The sequence below is a fragment of the Cyprinus carpio genome, chromosome A19, assembly GCF_018340385.1.
Source record: "Cyprinus carpio isolate SPL01 chromosome A19, ASM1834038v1, whole genome shotgun sequence".
NCBI lineage: Eukaryota > Metazoa > Chordata > Actinopteri > Cypriniformes > Cyprinidae > Cyprinus > Cyprinus carpio.
The window spans coordinates 14,902,696-14,919,785 of record NC_056590.1 but is presented as its reverse complement, the minus strand read 5'-3'; the positions used below and the strand labels follow the sequence as shown (position 1 = coordinate 14,919,785).

The 17,090-nt window shown below is 37.5% G+C and overlaps 1 protein-coding gene across 1 annotated transcript in view; it reads left to right on the top strand.

Moving 5' to 3' along the window:
- The first annotated feature begins 399 nt into the window (after window positions 1-399).
- LOC109111694 (regulating synaptic membrane exocytosis protein 3-like) overlaps window positions 400-17,090 on the top strand; it is an 82,408-nt gene continuing 65,717 nt past the window's right edge. The window contains exons 1-2 of the mRNA XM_019124661.2: window positions 400-620; window positions 11,674-11,962. Coding sequence (XP_018980206.1) covers window positions 11,713-11,962 — 250 coding nt within the window. The 5' untranslated portion in view covers window positions 400-620; window positions 11,674-11,712. The remainder of the gene's footprint in view (window positions 621-11,673; window positions 11,963-17,090) is intronic.

The window sequence follows — 17,090 nt, the reverse complement described above, 5'->3', positions numbered from 1 at the left end:
AAAGATAACAGTGGGATGCATCAGAATATTACAGAATAATATATATATATATTTTTTTCCTGCACTGAATGCAATATCACTCTGAGGTAAGACAGGCCAAATCTTTAGGCAGTCTTTATGCTTCTGAATCAAGACGATACATGTTTCCATTTTCAGGAAAAACAAGCCTGAAGAAGACAGTGAACAAGAGTACTGTTGTGTGTCTGGCCAGGATGCATAGGCTGATGTTGATGAGAAGTAAGTTCATTACGCTTCCTAACAAGCGTTTGTGATTATGCAGTGTAATTCGCGCCATCAGGGGACTGAATGTTTAGCGTTTTTATCCGGATTCATCGCCGCTAGCACGTCTCCATGGTTATATGGAGACGATAGGGCCCAATGGATCAGGTGTGTAACCATGGAGACGCGCGCGCTGTGAGGAGGCTGGGTCAGGAGCGCGCTGCTTGCTCGCTCATCAGTCAGTCGTCGCGCTCTTCTGTGGATGCAACTCCGTCCAGGCACCGGCACGCGAACATCAAAGAAACCCAAACAATGACATTATCTGCAACGACACGACAGAAACACAGCATTATCTGACCAACTGAACCGATCCCGCGCGTCTTTCTGCTCGCTGTTTGCCGGTAAGTGTTTGGCTAGATTCGCGTGCGCAGCTGACATGATGCATTGAATTATTATTATTCGGGCAAAGCTGCATTTAAAAGACAACGAGTGCAATATTGTCAGCGTTTATGCATGAATCGTTTATGTTTTGTTTGAATACATTTGTTAATGCAGACTGAATTTGAGAAGTCATTCTGTGCATTGCATGAATGTTGCAAAACCTCTCTTGCTGCATTTATTTTCACTCCTGCATCTGTGGTCTATTTCCATCATGCCTCTGCTGTATGCCTTTGTATTTTTATTTATTCATCTTTTAATTTAAATTAGATATATATATTTTTTAGATCTCATTATGGGTGTATTTTCCTCCACTGCATACTTTAAAATGCGACTTTATAGAAGAAAAATTGCATGTTGCTTCAAATATGGTGTCCATAACCAGTTAATAAGTAGCAATTTGTGTTAAATGGAGCATTGAAAACCTTGCATTAACCTTTCATTCATAATATCTTTATTCTGCCAGTCAAATACATTATTTGTAAAAAATAAATAGACAATTCAGTGTTAAATAAATATTTACAGCATTGAATCTGTGTGGTTGAATGAAGATCTTATGACAGCGAATCAAATCAAACTGATTTACAAGCAGTCTGTATATCACTCGGTCAGCAAACCCCAATCGACAGCGAATCAGTTCAAGATCTTTCGTTTAACAAATCTCAATATCAACAGCGAATCAATCCAAGGCTGTTTACCCGTTTAAGCTGTCGAATCAGTTCAAGCTATACGTTTGGTCTGTATATCACTGGGGCAGTGATCCCTGTGAGATACGTTTGAGTCGATACGTTAAATCCATAAAGTGCCTGAAGGCCATAAGGGTGGGAAAAAACCTTTCACTGATTTAAGTACGTCAACTCATCCATTTGAGAGAGCTATGGGAGGGCAGTAAAAGAACCGATTTATAGGTCTGTTCACAGCTGCCAGACTATTTGGTGCCTACTCACTGATGTTCGGTCAAAGCCCATGTTAAGTTGGGTTTAATAGGATGGCTATAGAATAGGCATTTCTTATTCCTCCAATATATCCAACACTGAGAAGTGCCATTCAAATACCGTGGTAAAGCCAGGTGGATGGAGAATGTAGGAATTGTTGTGGTTCTTTAGTGAAGTGAGAGGTCTGATGTTAGTTTTTGTTGTTCTGATCCATATTTCAAGTACCTGCACATATTTGTTATGTTTTGTTGGGCGCAGAAGGTGAAAATAACAAAATCAAGTAAATAATGCATCACATACAACAGCTAGAGACAAGCATTCTGTCTTGAAGGAACACTTGGCTTTTTCTCAACCTCTAGGATGAAGTAGAGTGTAAAGTGGACCATTCGTTTTCGTTTGGTGCTCCTGGGCCCAGATTTTGTGCTTCTTATACCAGGTTATATTTATTTGTGCACTCGGCTTGGATGCAAGCGGGCTTCTGATGGCAGTAAATGTGTGATTTATCATTTTTGTTGAGCTCGGTTTAGAGAGATGCTGATTAGATTCTGTGGTACTTTTTGAGGCTGTGCTTCTTGTGGCGTTTAGCTGCCATCCTGTGAAGTGTCTTTCTGTTCCTGTCAATGAGCTGCGATGTTCAAATACTGCTCGGCTTTATGAATGCACTTGTGCACTTGCAAATGCTATTGAGACATTTTACATTACATGTGCAGTTTGGAAATAGACTATTAGTTACTTAAAAATTAGTATGTTTATAGGCATAATTGAATAAAAAGGTTACACTTTAGATTAAGAGTTTTCCTTTAAATAACACGTTAAAGGAACACTCCACTTTTTTTGAAAATAGCCTCATTTTCCAACTCCCCTAGAGTTAAACAGTTGAGTTTTACTGTTTTCGAATCCATTCAGACGATCTCCGGGTCTGGCGTTTGCACTTTTACCTTAGCTTAGCATAGATCATTGTTATTACGCAGCGCCTGAAAATAGTCCCAGGTAGGTAACTTCCAATAAGCCTGTTTTCAGGCACTGCGTAATATCATTGCGCCTGCTGCACCCATGGTACGGCAGCAAAGTTCCTTGATTATTACGAGAGTATAGTTCCTAGCCATATTGGCCTAGAAAATCGCAACTTTTCATTTTCTGTCAGTCTTAGTATACAATGTAACTACAGAAGAGTCAAGTTTTAAATAGGAAAAATATAGAAACCCTTTGGTCATTTTTGAGCGAGATGCTAACGGTTTAATTAGATTCAATGATCTATGCTAAGCTAAGCTAAAAGTGCTACCAGCAGACCCGGAGATCGGCTGAATGGATTCGAAAACGGTAAAACTCAACTGTTTAACTCTAAGGAAGTTGGAAAATGAGCCTATTTTTTAAAAAAAATTAAAAAAGTGGAGTGTTCCTTTAAAGTCAACCTGAAATGTTGTTGGCAACTCATTTCACCTCTGTAATGTGACATATTTATATGAAACAGGATATTGCAAAATAAGAATGTGTGATGTCAGCTGAAAGAGAGTATCATCACATACATGATATGTGTTCACCAAACATTCATATCTACATTTTCATACTTGAATAAGGTATGTTTTTGTCCATACTGTTAATTAGGGTGACCACCTGGCTATTGCTCTGTTGCAGGTCAGCAGACCTGATTTTGCAGGACAATGCAGGACACGAGGGAGAGAAATTACTATTATTATACTAGCTGAATAAATATTGTTTTTTTTTATTAGATATCTTTTTGCAGTGATGTTAACATGTTTTAAATTGCTAAAAGGGTTTATAAAAATGTTGATGACGGCGCTGACCGGCGCTGTGAACGTCACTAATAATATTCAATAGTAATATCAGTAAAAAATTATTTTAACAGCACGTGTCTATTCAATCACCTGTAACTGGTTTTAACCATGTATATTTTTTCTCCCATTCCTTATTATACGAACAAAGACGCTTTTTCTTCTCGGGAGCTCCGGATAGATCCATTTTTCTGTTGCGTTTTTTTTTTTTTTTTCTCTGTGTGGGGGGGTTTTTCTCAGTGTTTATTTTCCTGCTCTGGCTAGCCGCTAGAACCAATAATAACGGCTGCGCTGCGCATGTTCAGTGTTTTCTTATTAACATTTTTTTTTATTGTAGAATTGTAATTTAAAGGACGATGAAATAAAATGACGAAGACAAAATTAAAATGCGGGACACTGCTTATGACTTGCGGGACGCGGGACAAAGCTTCAAATTTCGGGACTGTGCCGCAAAATGCGGGACAGGTGGTCACCCTACTGTTAATGCAGTTAACCTTATGTGACCTTTGTAATTTAGTTTGTAATATGTATGCACGAGACTCTTAGAAGGTTTTGGTGCACTTTGAATACAAATCATGTCTTTGTTTCCTTACTGTGAAAGGTAAACATGCCCCCATCTTTCTCCAATAATTGCAGCATCATAACGCTAGGATTAAACTCACAACCAAAGGGGACATTAAATATGCAGCTACTCTGCGGTCGACTGCAACCCTTATGCTGAGTGCTGCTACACATTTTTTTTTTTGTCCGCATCCCTCTCTAGCTCTCTATTGTTTCCTCACTCATGCATTTTCTGGCTGAATTTAGAGGGACTTGATAATCAGTGACGTACAAGGTCTCATATTATACATAGAGAGTGTGAACGTGAGACTGTGAGAGACAGACGGGTGCAAATCAGTGTAAATCTGCTGCGTGCTAAAATAAAACAATGTTCCCTGACCCTCTACCCAAACTGAAGGAGCTCACACTCACCTGAGAGAATACACTTCATCACCCACTGCGAAGAAAAGAGAAAATGAGATGAAGAAGTGAATAAATGATTTACACAAGAACATTGTCATCTTGAAGGAGGAAAGGGAGACAATTAAAGCTATAGTTCACCTAGAAATGAAAATTTGCTGAAAATGTGCTCACCCTCAGGCAATCTGAGATGAATCTGTTTCTTTATAGGAAGATTTGGAGAAATGTTGCATTACATCATTTGCTCACCAGTGGATCCTCTGCAGTGAATGGGTGCCGTCAGAATGAGAGTCCAAACAGCTGATGAAAACATCACAATAATCCTAACCCTAATCCACAGGACTCCAGTACATCAATTTATGTCTTCTTTTAGTTTCACAAGACATTAATTGGTGGACTGGAGTGGTGTGCATTAGGTTTAGGATTATTGTGATGTTTTCATCAGCTGTTTGGACTCTCACTCTGATGGCACCCATTCACTGTCAAATAAAAGGAAATAAACAATGCATAATGCAAGATACATAGAGTACATGTTCATTAAGAAAAACTAGGTAAGCTACAATAATAAACAGAGAGTTGCAAAAATACAGTTTATATGCAACTCCTACCCATTCTGTCCGATATCTGTGTCAGCACCATGGTTAAGTAAGAAGCAAAAGATTTGGAAGAGGGCTGAGAAAGGAAGCAGTGAGGGAGGAGAACAGGAACATAGGATGACAGGGACAAGAAAAGAAACACGGAAGGACCAGTCATTGTACTCATTTGCACACTTGCTGCTACAAACGAGATTTGGTTTTCATTTTCACTAAATGTCCTGTATCTCTAGTTTTTGTTCTTTGTATCTCTGGAACTAATAGATTTAATGTTCTTACACAGCCTCTCTTTGCTCCCTGTTCATGTACCTCTCTTTCAAAACACTGTGTCCTCAAGCGATCAAGGTTCTCTCTTTCATTGTAATCTGAGTGTTTTACCTAACCAGCCACAACTACGACAAAGCACGACCAAGATTTTGTTGGCAGTTTATTTCTGTCATGTTGCACTGGGTAGCACAGTGAAATCTAACTGGTGACAGTTACCACTCCACTTAACGTAATTAATGCTACATTTCATCTAAAGTTAGATTAAAGTGATCAATTCCAATTTGAAATCCCAGACTTTTAATCATAATGATGTTCAGTCTCTTGTGTTTACAGGAATAGTTCACCCAACTGGCCTCAGGCCATCCAAAATGTAGATGAGTTTGTTTCTTCATGGGAACAGATTTGGAGAAATGTATCATTCCATCACTTGCTCACAAATGGATCCTCTGCATTGAATGGGTGCCGTCAGAATGAGAGTCCAAACAGCTGATAAAAACATCACAATAATCCACACCACTCCAGTCCATCAATAAATGCCTTGTGAAGTGAAAAAATGCATGTTTGTAAGAAACAAATCCATCAAGATGTTTTTTTTTTAACTTCATATAAGTCCTCTGTCTGTAATATTGCTTTTTCAGTCTCATCTGAATCAGTAGAGAAATATGTACAGATCAATCAATCAAACAGTCCAAACGGGATAGTTTCCCCCAAAATTTGGTCATCATTTACTCACCCTCATGTTGTTCCAAACCACTAACTCACAGAGACATGAGCATTGGGGCTGTTTTGTAAAGAATGTTGGTAACCAAACAGTTGCAGGTAGCCATTGACTTCGTTAGTAGGGGAAAAGGCTATGGAAGTCAATAGCTAATGCCAAAATAACTTTTTTTGTGTTCAACAGAAGAAAGAAACTCGTACAGGTTCGGAACAACTTGAGGGTGAGTTAATGATGACATAATTTTCATTATGGGTGAGCTAACCCTATAATAATGGATTTGTCTGTTACAAACATGTAGCTGTTGAAAATTGTATCTTTCTGAGTGGAATAAAACACAGAATAAGAAGAACTGAGCTATTGACTGTAATTCTTAATTCAAATATTCTGCAAGCAAAAGTGCTCAGGAACTGGGTGGTTACAAAGGGAAATCAAGTAGTATTTGGTTGGTCATGTGATTTAAACATGTCACATCCATGCAACAACCCTCTCCATGGAAAATAAAACCAGCAATCACATTTTTAAAGATGTATTAATTTATTTACTGTGTAAAACTTTATAATAAGTGACAGTTTACTTAGTGCTCAGTTAAAGCCTTAATTAAGTGTGAAATATTTCATGTCAGCATATTCAAAATGTTCAAATGGTGTTACAGAATTAGCAAGCACCCGGTGTCTTCTAGTTTTTCAGTTCAAACTAGTCCTTTGATTCTCTCTCTCTCTCTCTCTCTCTCTCTCTCTCTCTCACACACACACACACACACACACGCACACACACACACACAACCAATAGTGTGTTAATGGAGAGAGTGTTATGGGCTACTGTAGTCCAGGCCTCCTTTTAGCTGTGTGTGTGTAAGTTAGCGTGACTGTAGCATTACTCATACTGTGACACAGCATAGCTTGTATGATGAGAGACGGACAGCATGTAGAGGACTGCGTGTTTGAGTTTGGTGTTCACACATCTACTATCTCTCTCTTCTCTCGCCCTCAAGTGTGACCTGGCCTTAAATCACTGGCTGAGTGCGACTTGGAACACAGAATAAAACTTCCTTTCCAAAAATATACAGATATAGAGAAAGAGACAGCAGAACAATCTTGACATGGATAGGGGTGGCCTGTTTACCAAAATCTTATTCCATGCTATGATTTTATACCACAGTAACTGTACATTTTACAATACAGTTATTTTTGTCAGGAAATTAAATCCAGTAGTTTATATAGTAAATAACCATGTGGTAAAGATATTTTTGGATAATCAGATGAGTTAAATTCTTTGTAAATGATAGCATTTTTGTTCTCCTTTGATTATGTTCCCTTTTTATTTATAAATTGATGGACGTAAAGCATGATTATTCAGTTGAGTCTCAGTGGAAGCACATCAGATGAATTCTTTATGAATGTGGCAAGTTGCGTCATTGCTTTCCAACCGCAAATGTAAATTCAACTTTTTTGCAACATGTCACACTCTGTATTTCGACATACCTTCATGTTTCTTGGTTGCTCACCAATTTATGTCCATTTATATTCTATATATTTGTGGTGTAAACAGTATAGCAGAATCTACTGGTTGATATATTTCTACCATCTCGTGATATTTACCATAAAACGTTTCAAAAGGCTGTTTTTGCAGTGATGCCATAGAAGAACATTTTTTAGGTTCTCTAAAGAACCTTTCAGTGAACAGTTCTGAAAATAACCATTTTTAGAACATTTTAGAACATTCAACCTTTATTTTTAATGAATAGTGTGTATAGTGTGTGTTAATGGCAAAATATTTTTGGTGACACCTCCAAAAACCTTCCTTAAGCTGTCAAACCTTAAAACATATAATTTGTTTTCAATAAAATACGACTTTTTTGTCATCCAGTGGACTGATTAATAACTGTAATTACATGTATCCATTGCCCAGAAACTGACGAGGCCAAAAGCAATTATGATTTCAACTCTATTAACTGTAATTTGATTAATTGGTTACTCATGTGCTCCATGCTCACCCTGACGGTTCACCTTAACTAAAGCTTCTCAAGAAATCATGATCTTTGTTTCTCCATTGAGGACAGAAGTGTCTTGGTTTTAAACCAAGAGGAGCCCAGATGGCTGAGATTTTTGCCAACGTCAAAGGGGTCATATAATTCATCTTATCTCTGCAACCCATAAAAAGAAGCGTAAGGAGATAATGTGTTGAGCACAGGTCCAAATTAAGAAATTCCTATATAGAGAAGTGGGTTAACAGGCCAGTGATGGATGGGCCACCCCGTTTTCTCCGGTGACTAACGACAACCTCTTCACTTCTCTGAGATTTGGGCTCCTCTGCTGTGGTGAGAATGATTGAGTATGTCTGGGGAGGGTAATCTTGGTGTTTGCTTCACCACTGAACTACTTCTTGGATCTTCTAAAAGACCGCGTTATGCTGAGGTCTACAAAATTGTCAAAACACTCTTGAGCTGGCACCGGCATGAATTTCCAAGCTGGTTTTTGACAGATTAGTGTTGGTCCAGCTGGTGGATCACATGCAATGCCCCAGACAAAAAATGACAAAGGTGGCATTGACCCCTAAAATGAAATATTTAGGGGCCACATTACTGTTTAAGTTGTAAATTGCAGATCGCTGTAGTGATTCTTATAGTATTTGGTCCATTTAAATATCATTTATTAAAAATCATTATTTCTGTGCTACTTAAAAATGACAAATATTAAGCCAGGTTATTGATTTTTTTTTTTTTTTTTTTGGAATACCATTATTAATTGATTGCAATAACAGAACTAAGTTGTGAATGTGTATCTTTAAGCTGACATACAGTATGAACAATGAGTCAGTAAAAAGACTTAATAAATTTCATGAATCTAAAGTGTACCTTACAGTTGGATGAAAAATCACTTGCGGTTCAGTGAGGGAGTCAGTTGATTAACGCCCATGAACAGGTTCACTGGCCAAAATCGCATGTATGTCAACTTTCCCTTGCATCTGTGCTGATTAGATAGCTAACTAATATTGTTAATATTAGGTGTTTAACATTAATATTAGGTATATACTACAAATATATTTTTTTATATCTTTAATAAAAATGTTAACCAATTTACAACCTTGCTAATTTATTAAACAAATACATGCAAAAATACATTTTTAATATTTTAGAGCTTCTCTACAAAATGTATATAGAATGTAAATGTTACAGTGTAGACTTGCATATAACTTGTTTGTCTAGATCTAGATATTAACGTTCCACCTGTTGTGTAGGAACACATTCACTCCTCTAAAAACAGTAACGCTTCGGTTATTAAAGTAACCTCGCTTCCCTGAGATAAGGGAATGAGTGTTGTTGTCTCCTTTTTGTAGTTTTAAATATTGATTTAATGATTTGATATTTATTTGCCGCCATCACGGCTATGATGCTTCTCTGACGAGCCGCTTCTTCTTCAGCTTTTGCTTTGGTACTTCGGGTTACACCAGCAACATGCCCGTGGACACTGCTGACTAGCGGTTTGCATGTGTACTGCACATCGACACGGACAACGACTAAGAATAATAAACAAAAAATGACCCACACACAAATACAAAAAGGCTACAGCGTAGGTCCGACACAGAAGTATAAATCAGCCTTTAGAGGGAATTAGGTAATTTAAGCGGTCAAAATCCATGCCTGGAGGGCAGGGACATCCAAATTATAAAATCTGGTGAAGGTGGAAGGCGAGGACCAGCCAGCGGCTGCACAGATATCATCAATAGAAATTTCTCTGGACCAAGCCCAGGAGGAGGCAACTCCCCTAGTGGAATGGGCCCTTACTCCTATAGGACACTGTAAGCCCACTGAGGCATAAGCCAGGATAATAGTGTCCACTATCCAGTCTCTACTTCGTAACTGGCAGCCTTTTGGGTTAGGTTAGCTGCTCTGAGTGCTAAAAACTTGCAGAGCGCTCCACATACAGTACTCTCTAATAGAATAGATCCACACATGCACTTTTAGTCTAGATTCTAATGGAGTCAATCTAGTTTTGATTTGTGACAGTGTAGTCACACTTTACCTGAGTATATTATACTGACTCTCAGCCTTTGACGTTCTTATTTTGAGACCAGCAGGTTTAAAGGGTCATAGCTGAGACTATTTTTCTGCTTTTCTTTGTTGGCTACACATGGAACGGGGCCAAATTGGGCACTGGGTCTGGCACCAGCAGTATTGCCAGCGTGTCTGTGTAAAGTGGTATTTGTGATTGAGAGAGTACAGCGACCCACATGTTCTTGCTCTATTAAGCCCTGTCAGGACACTGTAAATAAATGAAACCCACTTCACCTGGTTCTAGTTGACCTCAAAAGTGTCAAGCTTCGTCTGCAAGGTGTGAGTCGACACGGGTGATGCCTTGCTGCATACAGTCTGTGCAGTGAGACGTTTGATAAAAGGTGCCCTCTTAATCTGTCTGTACTCACCAGCGGCAACAGTTTAGAACTCAAGGCATGATGGACAAAGCAGCAGAGGGCCACATTTCAGCCCATTGTTCTCCGCTTATCTCTCCCAGCCATTCAGACCTCAGATACACAAACCTAAATCAACCTGATTACTATGATAAAGACTTACCCTGCTTTCTTTTCATTTCAAAAGGGTGTTAGTCCAGATCCAGCTCTAAATTATGATTATTATCACTCAGGGAGGCAGGCTGGTTCATTTACAAGAGGGAGGACTGTCACAGACCCAGAAACACATGAGCTGATATGAGGAAGTGCAGATCAAAACGGCAAGTAGAGAACAAGGGGAAGGGAGAGCAAGAAAGAGAATGGGAGTGCAGAAAACAAACATGCAGATGCTGTTCATGGAGAAGATAGAACATGGATTAGGCTCCACTTTTTTCATTTATGGCTCGAATTCGCCAAGCAGCTGAACATGAGCTTGCCTTGCATTATGTGGAATTGTGTGCCTAGAATAGACTGATTTTTATTTATTTTTTTTATTTTTTTTGTCAGCTCCCTTGCACTTTTAAATTCTTCTAAATCATTTATCAGGTTAGCATCATTCTGCACATGTGAGCAAGAGCATTTCATGCATTTCTATATATGCTGAGCCAAGCCATATGAGAGAAATATGTGTGCCAATTTAAATCACAATTTATGATGCTTGAAATGCATATCTTAGTATTAAACACATTTATATATATTTTATGCTACTCTCACTTTAAAGTTATGACGTTGGTAACAAATGTATATTTTCTTAGCAAAAACAAAAATGTTAGGGAGAGAGGGAAACAAATGTATTATGTTTTTAAATCACTAAAAAGAACTGATTCATAATCAGGCTACACTAGCGACCCATCGATGCATAAGACTCATTTACTCATCAATTGGACTACATTTTTTTTTTTTTTACGTCGATGTTCAAGAATTATTAAATTCATCTTAATTTAATTTCTTTTCATCAAAGAAATGAGAAAATAAATCCACAAAAATAGTAAGCATCACAACTGTTTTCAACACTGATAATAATAAGAAATGTTTCTTGAGCAGCAAATCATTAAAATGATTTCTGAAGGATCATGTGACACCGAAGACATTATTAATGTTTCTATAAAATGAGTTTAAAAACACAAGAATACATATCATTTTAAAATACATTCAAATAAAAAAAATTCACAATAAAACTCAATAATAACTCAAAATAATACTTTTTTCAATCAATTTCCGTTCAAATAAATGCAGCCTTTATGAGCAAAAGAGACTTCCATAAATTAATTGTTGCATCTATCTTTACACCCTCTTTCTCCCAGCTTTATTCCAGCCCTGCGCCCAGCGGCTTGTGTAGGACCATGATGCTCAGCAGCTCAGTGGATGTACCCAGCCCAGGCGGGTTGAGCGCGGTGTCGACCCGGAACGTATTTCGCAGTTCCAGCATCAGTGGCGCCATGTACAACCTGGAGAAGAGCCCCAGCAGCACAGGGCCTGATGCCACAGGCCTGGCTGGAAACAAGAAGCGTCGCTCCAGCCTTGGAGCCAAGATGGTGGCTATCGTGGGTCTGTCACAGTGGAGCAAGAGCACACTGCAGCTAAACCAGCAAGGTGGGCAACTCTGAATACACCATCTACCCTGCTGTTCTCTGTCAGATATGCTTGTATTTGTTGCCCCGTTTTCTCTCGCTGTCGCAGCCTGAACAATTTCATGCCATGGTTTGTCATTTCTGGTTTGTCATTTTTTCTCACTTAATTTCTTTTAGCTTTTCTTCACTGCCGCTCAGCATTCTTGTCCTTATTTGACTTTCAAGGTTTCACAAGGTTACCAAGTCCTGTCAGTCTCTTTCCTCTACAGTTTTGAGGGCCATATGCAAGACAGAAGTACTATTACCAGACTCACTTACTTTGGGATTTTTACAAGAAAATAAAATCTTTCATATTTTTAGAGAAATTAGATTAATTGCCAATATAAAACAATAGGCTACGTTATATTGCATTAAAGCAAATAACATACAAGAGTCTCACACAAAGTTATCAGTCATTGTCTTTTTATTCAAAAGGAAACACTCCAATCATTGCAAAAAAAAAAAAAAAAAAAATCAAAAAAATCATGCATTATTTTCAGGAAGATGCTACATTCCAGAAATCAGTAATAATAGAGAAATATCAAAGCAGCTGAGCACATCAGAGCTTCAAAACACACAAATGGAACAATGTATCACTGCAGAGCTGCAGTTTTAACCAGTCTAATAGACACTACCTAGACAAACCGTATGCTTTACATGATCAGGAGGGCAAAAAAAAGATCATGTTACTTTTTACGATTTCGACAAGTGCCTCTTTCCATCCATCATGTTCTTATACATGTTGTTAACGTCATATGCACTGTGTATTTATTTTCGTATCAGCAGCTAATGAGCTTGCTGCTCAACCTTACAAATACTTGGCTAGTGCTCGCTGTAGCAATTGCAGGTGCGCTTCAAAAACCCTCCACCTTCCCCAGCTCCACCTGTATAGATCTGCTAAAGGATGATTTTGTATATATGTGCAGCAGTATTTCATACATGCTGACAGCAGCTTGTCTGTGGATGTATTGACAGTAGCAAGTCTTGGTTCTTGTTCTGTGCAGCAGCAGCAGCAGCCTAGCAGATCTGTTGCCCCAAGACCAAACACATTACCATTGCCATGCATATCACCATGCTAAACTCTCCAAGAGTTGTCATGACAGAAATATATGAACTATCTCTGACCATGTTTCACTCATTTCCATTATCTTGGGATCTTGTCTTTTTTGAAACCATAAGTATAAAACTTAAGCATGTAACTGTAGAAAAGTCTTTTGACTTGAGCCAGTAAGCAGTAATGGTTCCACAATTTGGGAAAAAATCTAATTGCAATTTAAAATGTGCCAGTTCTACTGTGCTTGACATTGACCTAGAAAATTTGACAATTTGTTTTATATCAATATGGCCATAAAATAATAAATAAAAATACAAAATAAAAATGTGAAAATTACTAATAAATACATAATTATAAATATTAAAATGATAATCACTGTAAAATAAAACAAAACAATAAATATTACTATTATAATATTTCAATTCAAAATAAAAACAGTATTTAAGTAAAGTATTAAAATATTTAAAAAATTGTAGGGCTGCAAATATAATAATAATGAATAATATTGCATAAAAATATTAAAATTACTACATAAAAACAAAATAAGAAATATTACTATTATAATATTTTACTGTAAAATAAATCATTTTAAGTATTTGAGAAAAATAACAATTCTTATTTTTTTTTACATTACAACTGTATATTTATGTCTCTTTTCATTTCTTAATTTTCAAATGCTAGATAATCAAACTTTTTTTTTTTACGTAAATACCACTGAACCACTCTTTCTTTAATTCAATCACAGACTTTGGGATTTAATAATCACACTAAGCCATATTTCGGTTTCAGTTTTATTCCAATTAATCATGCAGCCATAGCAACACCCTAGCAACCATCCAGAGCACCCTAGCAACTGCATGGCAGTGCGTTAAGAATCACTGAGAACCTTAGCTCTGCTCTAATAGTCTCTATCAGAGACTAAACACTTTAGCATGGTCAAGCACCATTCAGATTTTCTTCAGAAGGTGTATGAATTTAGTCACCAATTTGTGTTTTAATATGTGCTGATATACAGGGACGCCCGTTCATTCGCTTTTCTTCATCCGGTCTCTGTATGTTTTTATGTGTGGCCGTAGGATATTATGGCTGCGTGTTAGTCAGCAGAGCATGTGACGATTGCACCCTGCTCTTAGAAAAGCTCTGAACAGGCTAACCTTCCCATCACCCTGCATGACTCATGGACGACTGCATGTGTGGCTGAGTAACACAGCATAACCTTGGCTTCTCCCAGGAATAAACCTGCATCTCGAATCTGTTTGTTTAGTTGGTGAAAAAGAGAAGATTTAACCAACCTAGATTAGAGTCTGAGGACGTTTCTGACAAAACATGAATAATTACATCATATATTTGTATTAATTGGATTATGCCTGTTTGTTCCCTTGAATGAATGATATGTTTTTCTTAACTGATTAGATGTAACTATGAAAAAACACATCCTCTGACAAATATTAGAGAATTCCGGGCAATGTTGTCATTCATTATGGGCCCTTTGTTCTTATATTATTATTAATAGCTTATTAATACACATGATATTTTTTAGACATTGGAATAATATTAGTTTGGAGACCAATTCTCACTATTATCTAACTATTAACTATAATTTTCCCTCAATAAACTGGTCCCAAAACTAAAGTGTTACCAATATAATTGTAACACAATGTTATAGTGTTGGGGGTTCTCCAGGACCAGGATTGGGAACCACTGCTCTAGAGTCTAGACTAATGCACCTCAAAGTCACTGAAATGGGAAAAGCATCGCTGAGGTACTGTGAGCAGTTACTGTTGATATTACAATGACCTTAATCAACACATACAGTAAATAAATTGACCTTAAAGCAAATGTATGTTTTCTAACTAATATTCTACATGTCATTTGGTAATTATACACTGTTTAATCCAATATATTTTATTTAAACATTTGGAAAAAGGGAGAAACTTTTACTATTGGCAGTTGCTTAACTAGGATTATACAGTGGGGCTTTGCAAAGAGTCAATTCTCATTCTCTCTCAGTAGCTTATGCTGATGTGTATGTGCGCTCTATAAAGGATGACCTTTTCAGCGTGCTGTCATCTCCCAGCAGGACTGATGAGTCTTAAGGGCTGGATGTGTTGTAGGTTTGGGGCTCCAGGGTTCACCTGTCTGGGTCAGTGCCTCAGTACCCATCTGTCCTTATCCTGGATAACTGCTTTAGTTTGCTCTGTCACGTTTCCACTTCCACGCACCATGGATTCCAGCCAAGCAATTTAATCCTATACTGTGGTGTGGGTCTTATTCAGCTGTCAGTGATGCAATAAATGTGAGTGAATAAGCACAGGGAGCCAAAAGATGGAGGAAAAATTGAGGGGTGAAGGAAAATCGAATGTGTGATTGACTGACAAGACTGATAATAGACCTAATGTGTAAGTGCTTAATTTTTTCACTTATACTCAGCTACAGATCAGGATCCTGATCTTCGGATGTGGTAACAGTGTGAAAAAGTAGTATATCTTTTTTTTTAAAATAATGTACTGTTAATGGAATAAAAGGCCACTTATGTGTACTTAAAAAGAGTTCACTTTCATGACTGTTTAACACTGTAAGCACACGTAAAAAGTACACTTTATAATGACAAATTAAACTTTTTTTAAAGTACATTTTGTTTTAATAATCATTAGTCATGCATTAAAGAAGTACACAAATTTTGTCTCGTCTAATATACTAAAGCACATACTTCATTATATTACTCACTGCTCTGAGACTTAAGGTTGAGGATGCAAATGCAGCATTTATTAAAGGGTAATCCATAGACAGTTCAATAAAAAGGCAAGAGGTCATAAACACAGGTTAAACTGTCCAACACAAAACACCAGGCAGGAAACTCAGGCAAATCCAGAAAACAGGCAGGGGTCAAAACCATGGAACAGATAATAACTTGAGCACTCAGAAATACAGTAGTAACAGATACAAGAATTTGCAAAGAGTGACAGAAAACACAGGGCTTAAATATGGTGAGCAGACAGGGTTAACAAGACACAGGTGCAAACAATGAGTGCTGAAGAGTGTGTGCAAAGGATTATGGGGAATGAAGTCCGTGAACAAGGAGGGTGCCCTTTGGAGGAGCTCATGGGCACTCCAGCGGATGATAGTGCCACATTATAATTCATACTGTGTTATTTGATATTACATTTAAAGTTATTTATATTATAATAAGATGTACTTAAGTCCTACATGAGTCAAAAGGCACTCTAAAATACAACTTACTGCATTTAAAAGAAATTTAAACTGTAATACATTTTCAATTAAATGCAATTAACATGCAGTTCAGTGCCTGAAAACATTATATTCAGTTCACACTTAAGTATATTCACTTATATAAGTGATTATAAGTATATTATTTAGGTACTCTTTTTAAAAGCATGCTAAAGTGTACTTCTTTTTCACAATGGTAGCCAGATACATGATACATCATATCTTGGCAAAACCAAGATTTTTAATTTTTCACAAATTTAAAATTGTGGCCAGTTTCATTAGCATAGCAGGATGATCAGGATGTTCCAGGATGAACACCTTGTGCTTTAGCATGCTTGCTAACAGTCAAACAGTAGCTATGTTGCTCTTAGGTGAAGTTTTACAGTTAATATCCCAGCTTTATTGTACATTATTCTACAGATTATCTAAGAAGGCCAGCCTTGAAGAATTTAATCAAGGCTGAATTCCTCTTAATAAGCTCTATGTTAATCCTCATCATATGCTTGGACGATTAAAAAAAAAAAAAGAATTCTAGCAGCTTACATCTTTTCTATCTGATGTGTATTTGCAAACGATTCATTTCGACCATATGGGTAAGTCGCTGTCATGGCACAACATGGCATCTTCACTCTCCAGCAGCACTGAACAGCTCTGGCAGGCAGACATCAATAGCACCCTCTCCATCTCCATGACAACAGTGAGGCAGCTTCATGCCACTCACCAGACCCTCGGTTTTTATTAAAACACAGCTGACAGCACTCCTTTCGAAATGAGCTGTCAATCTATTTGCTGTGGGGCCTTTGTACTGCGGGTCATGCAAATGAAGGGA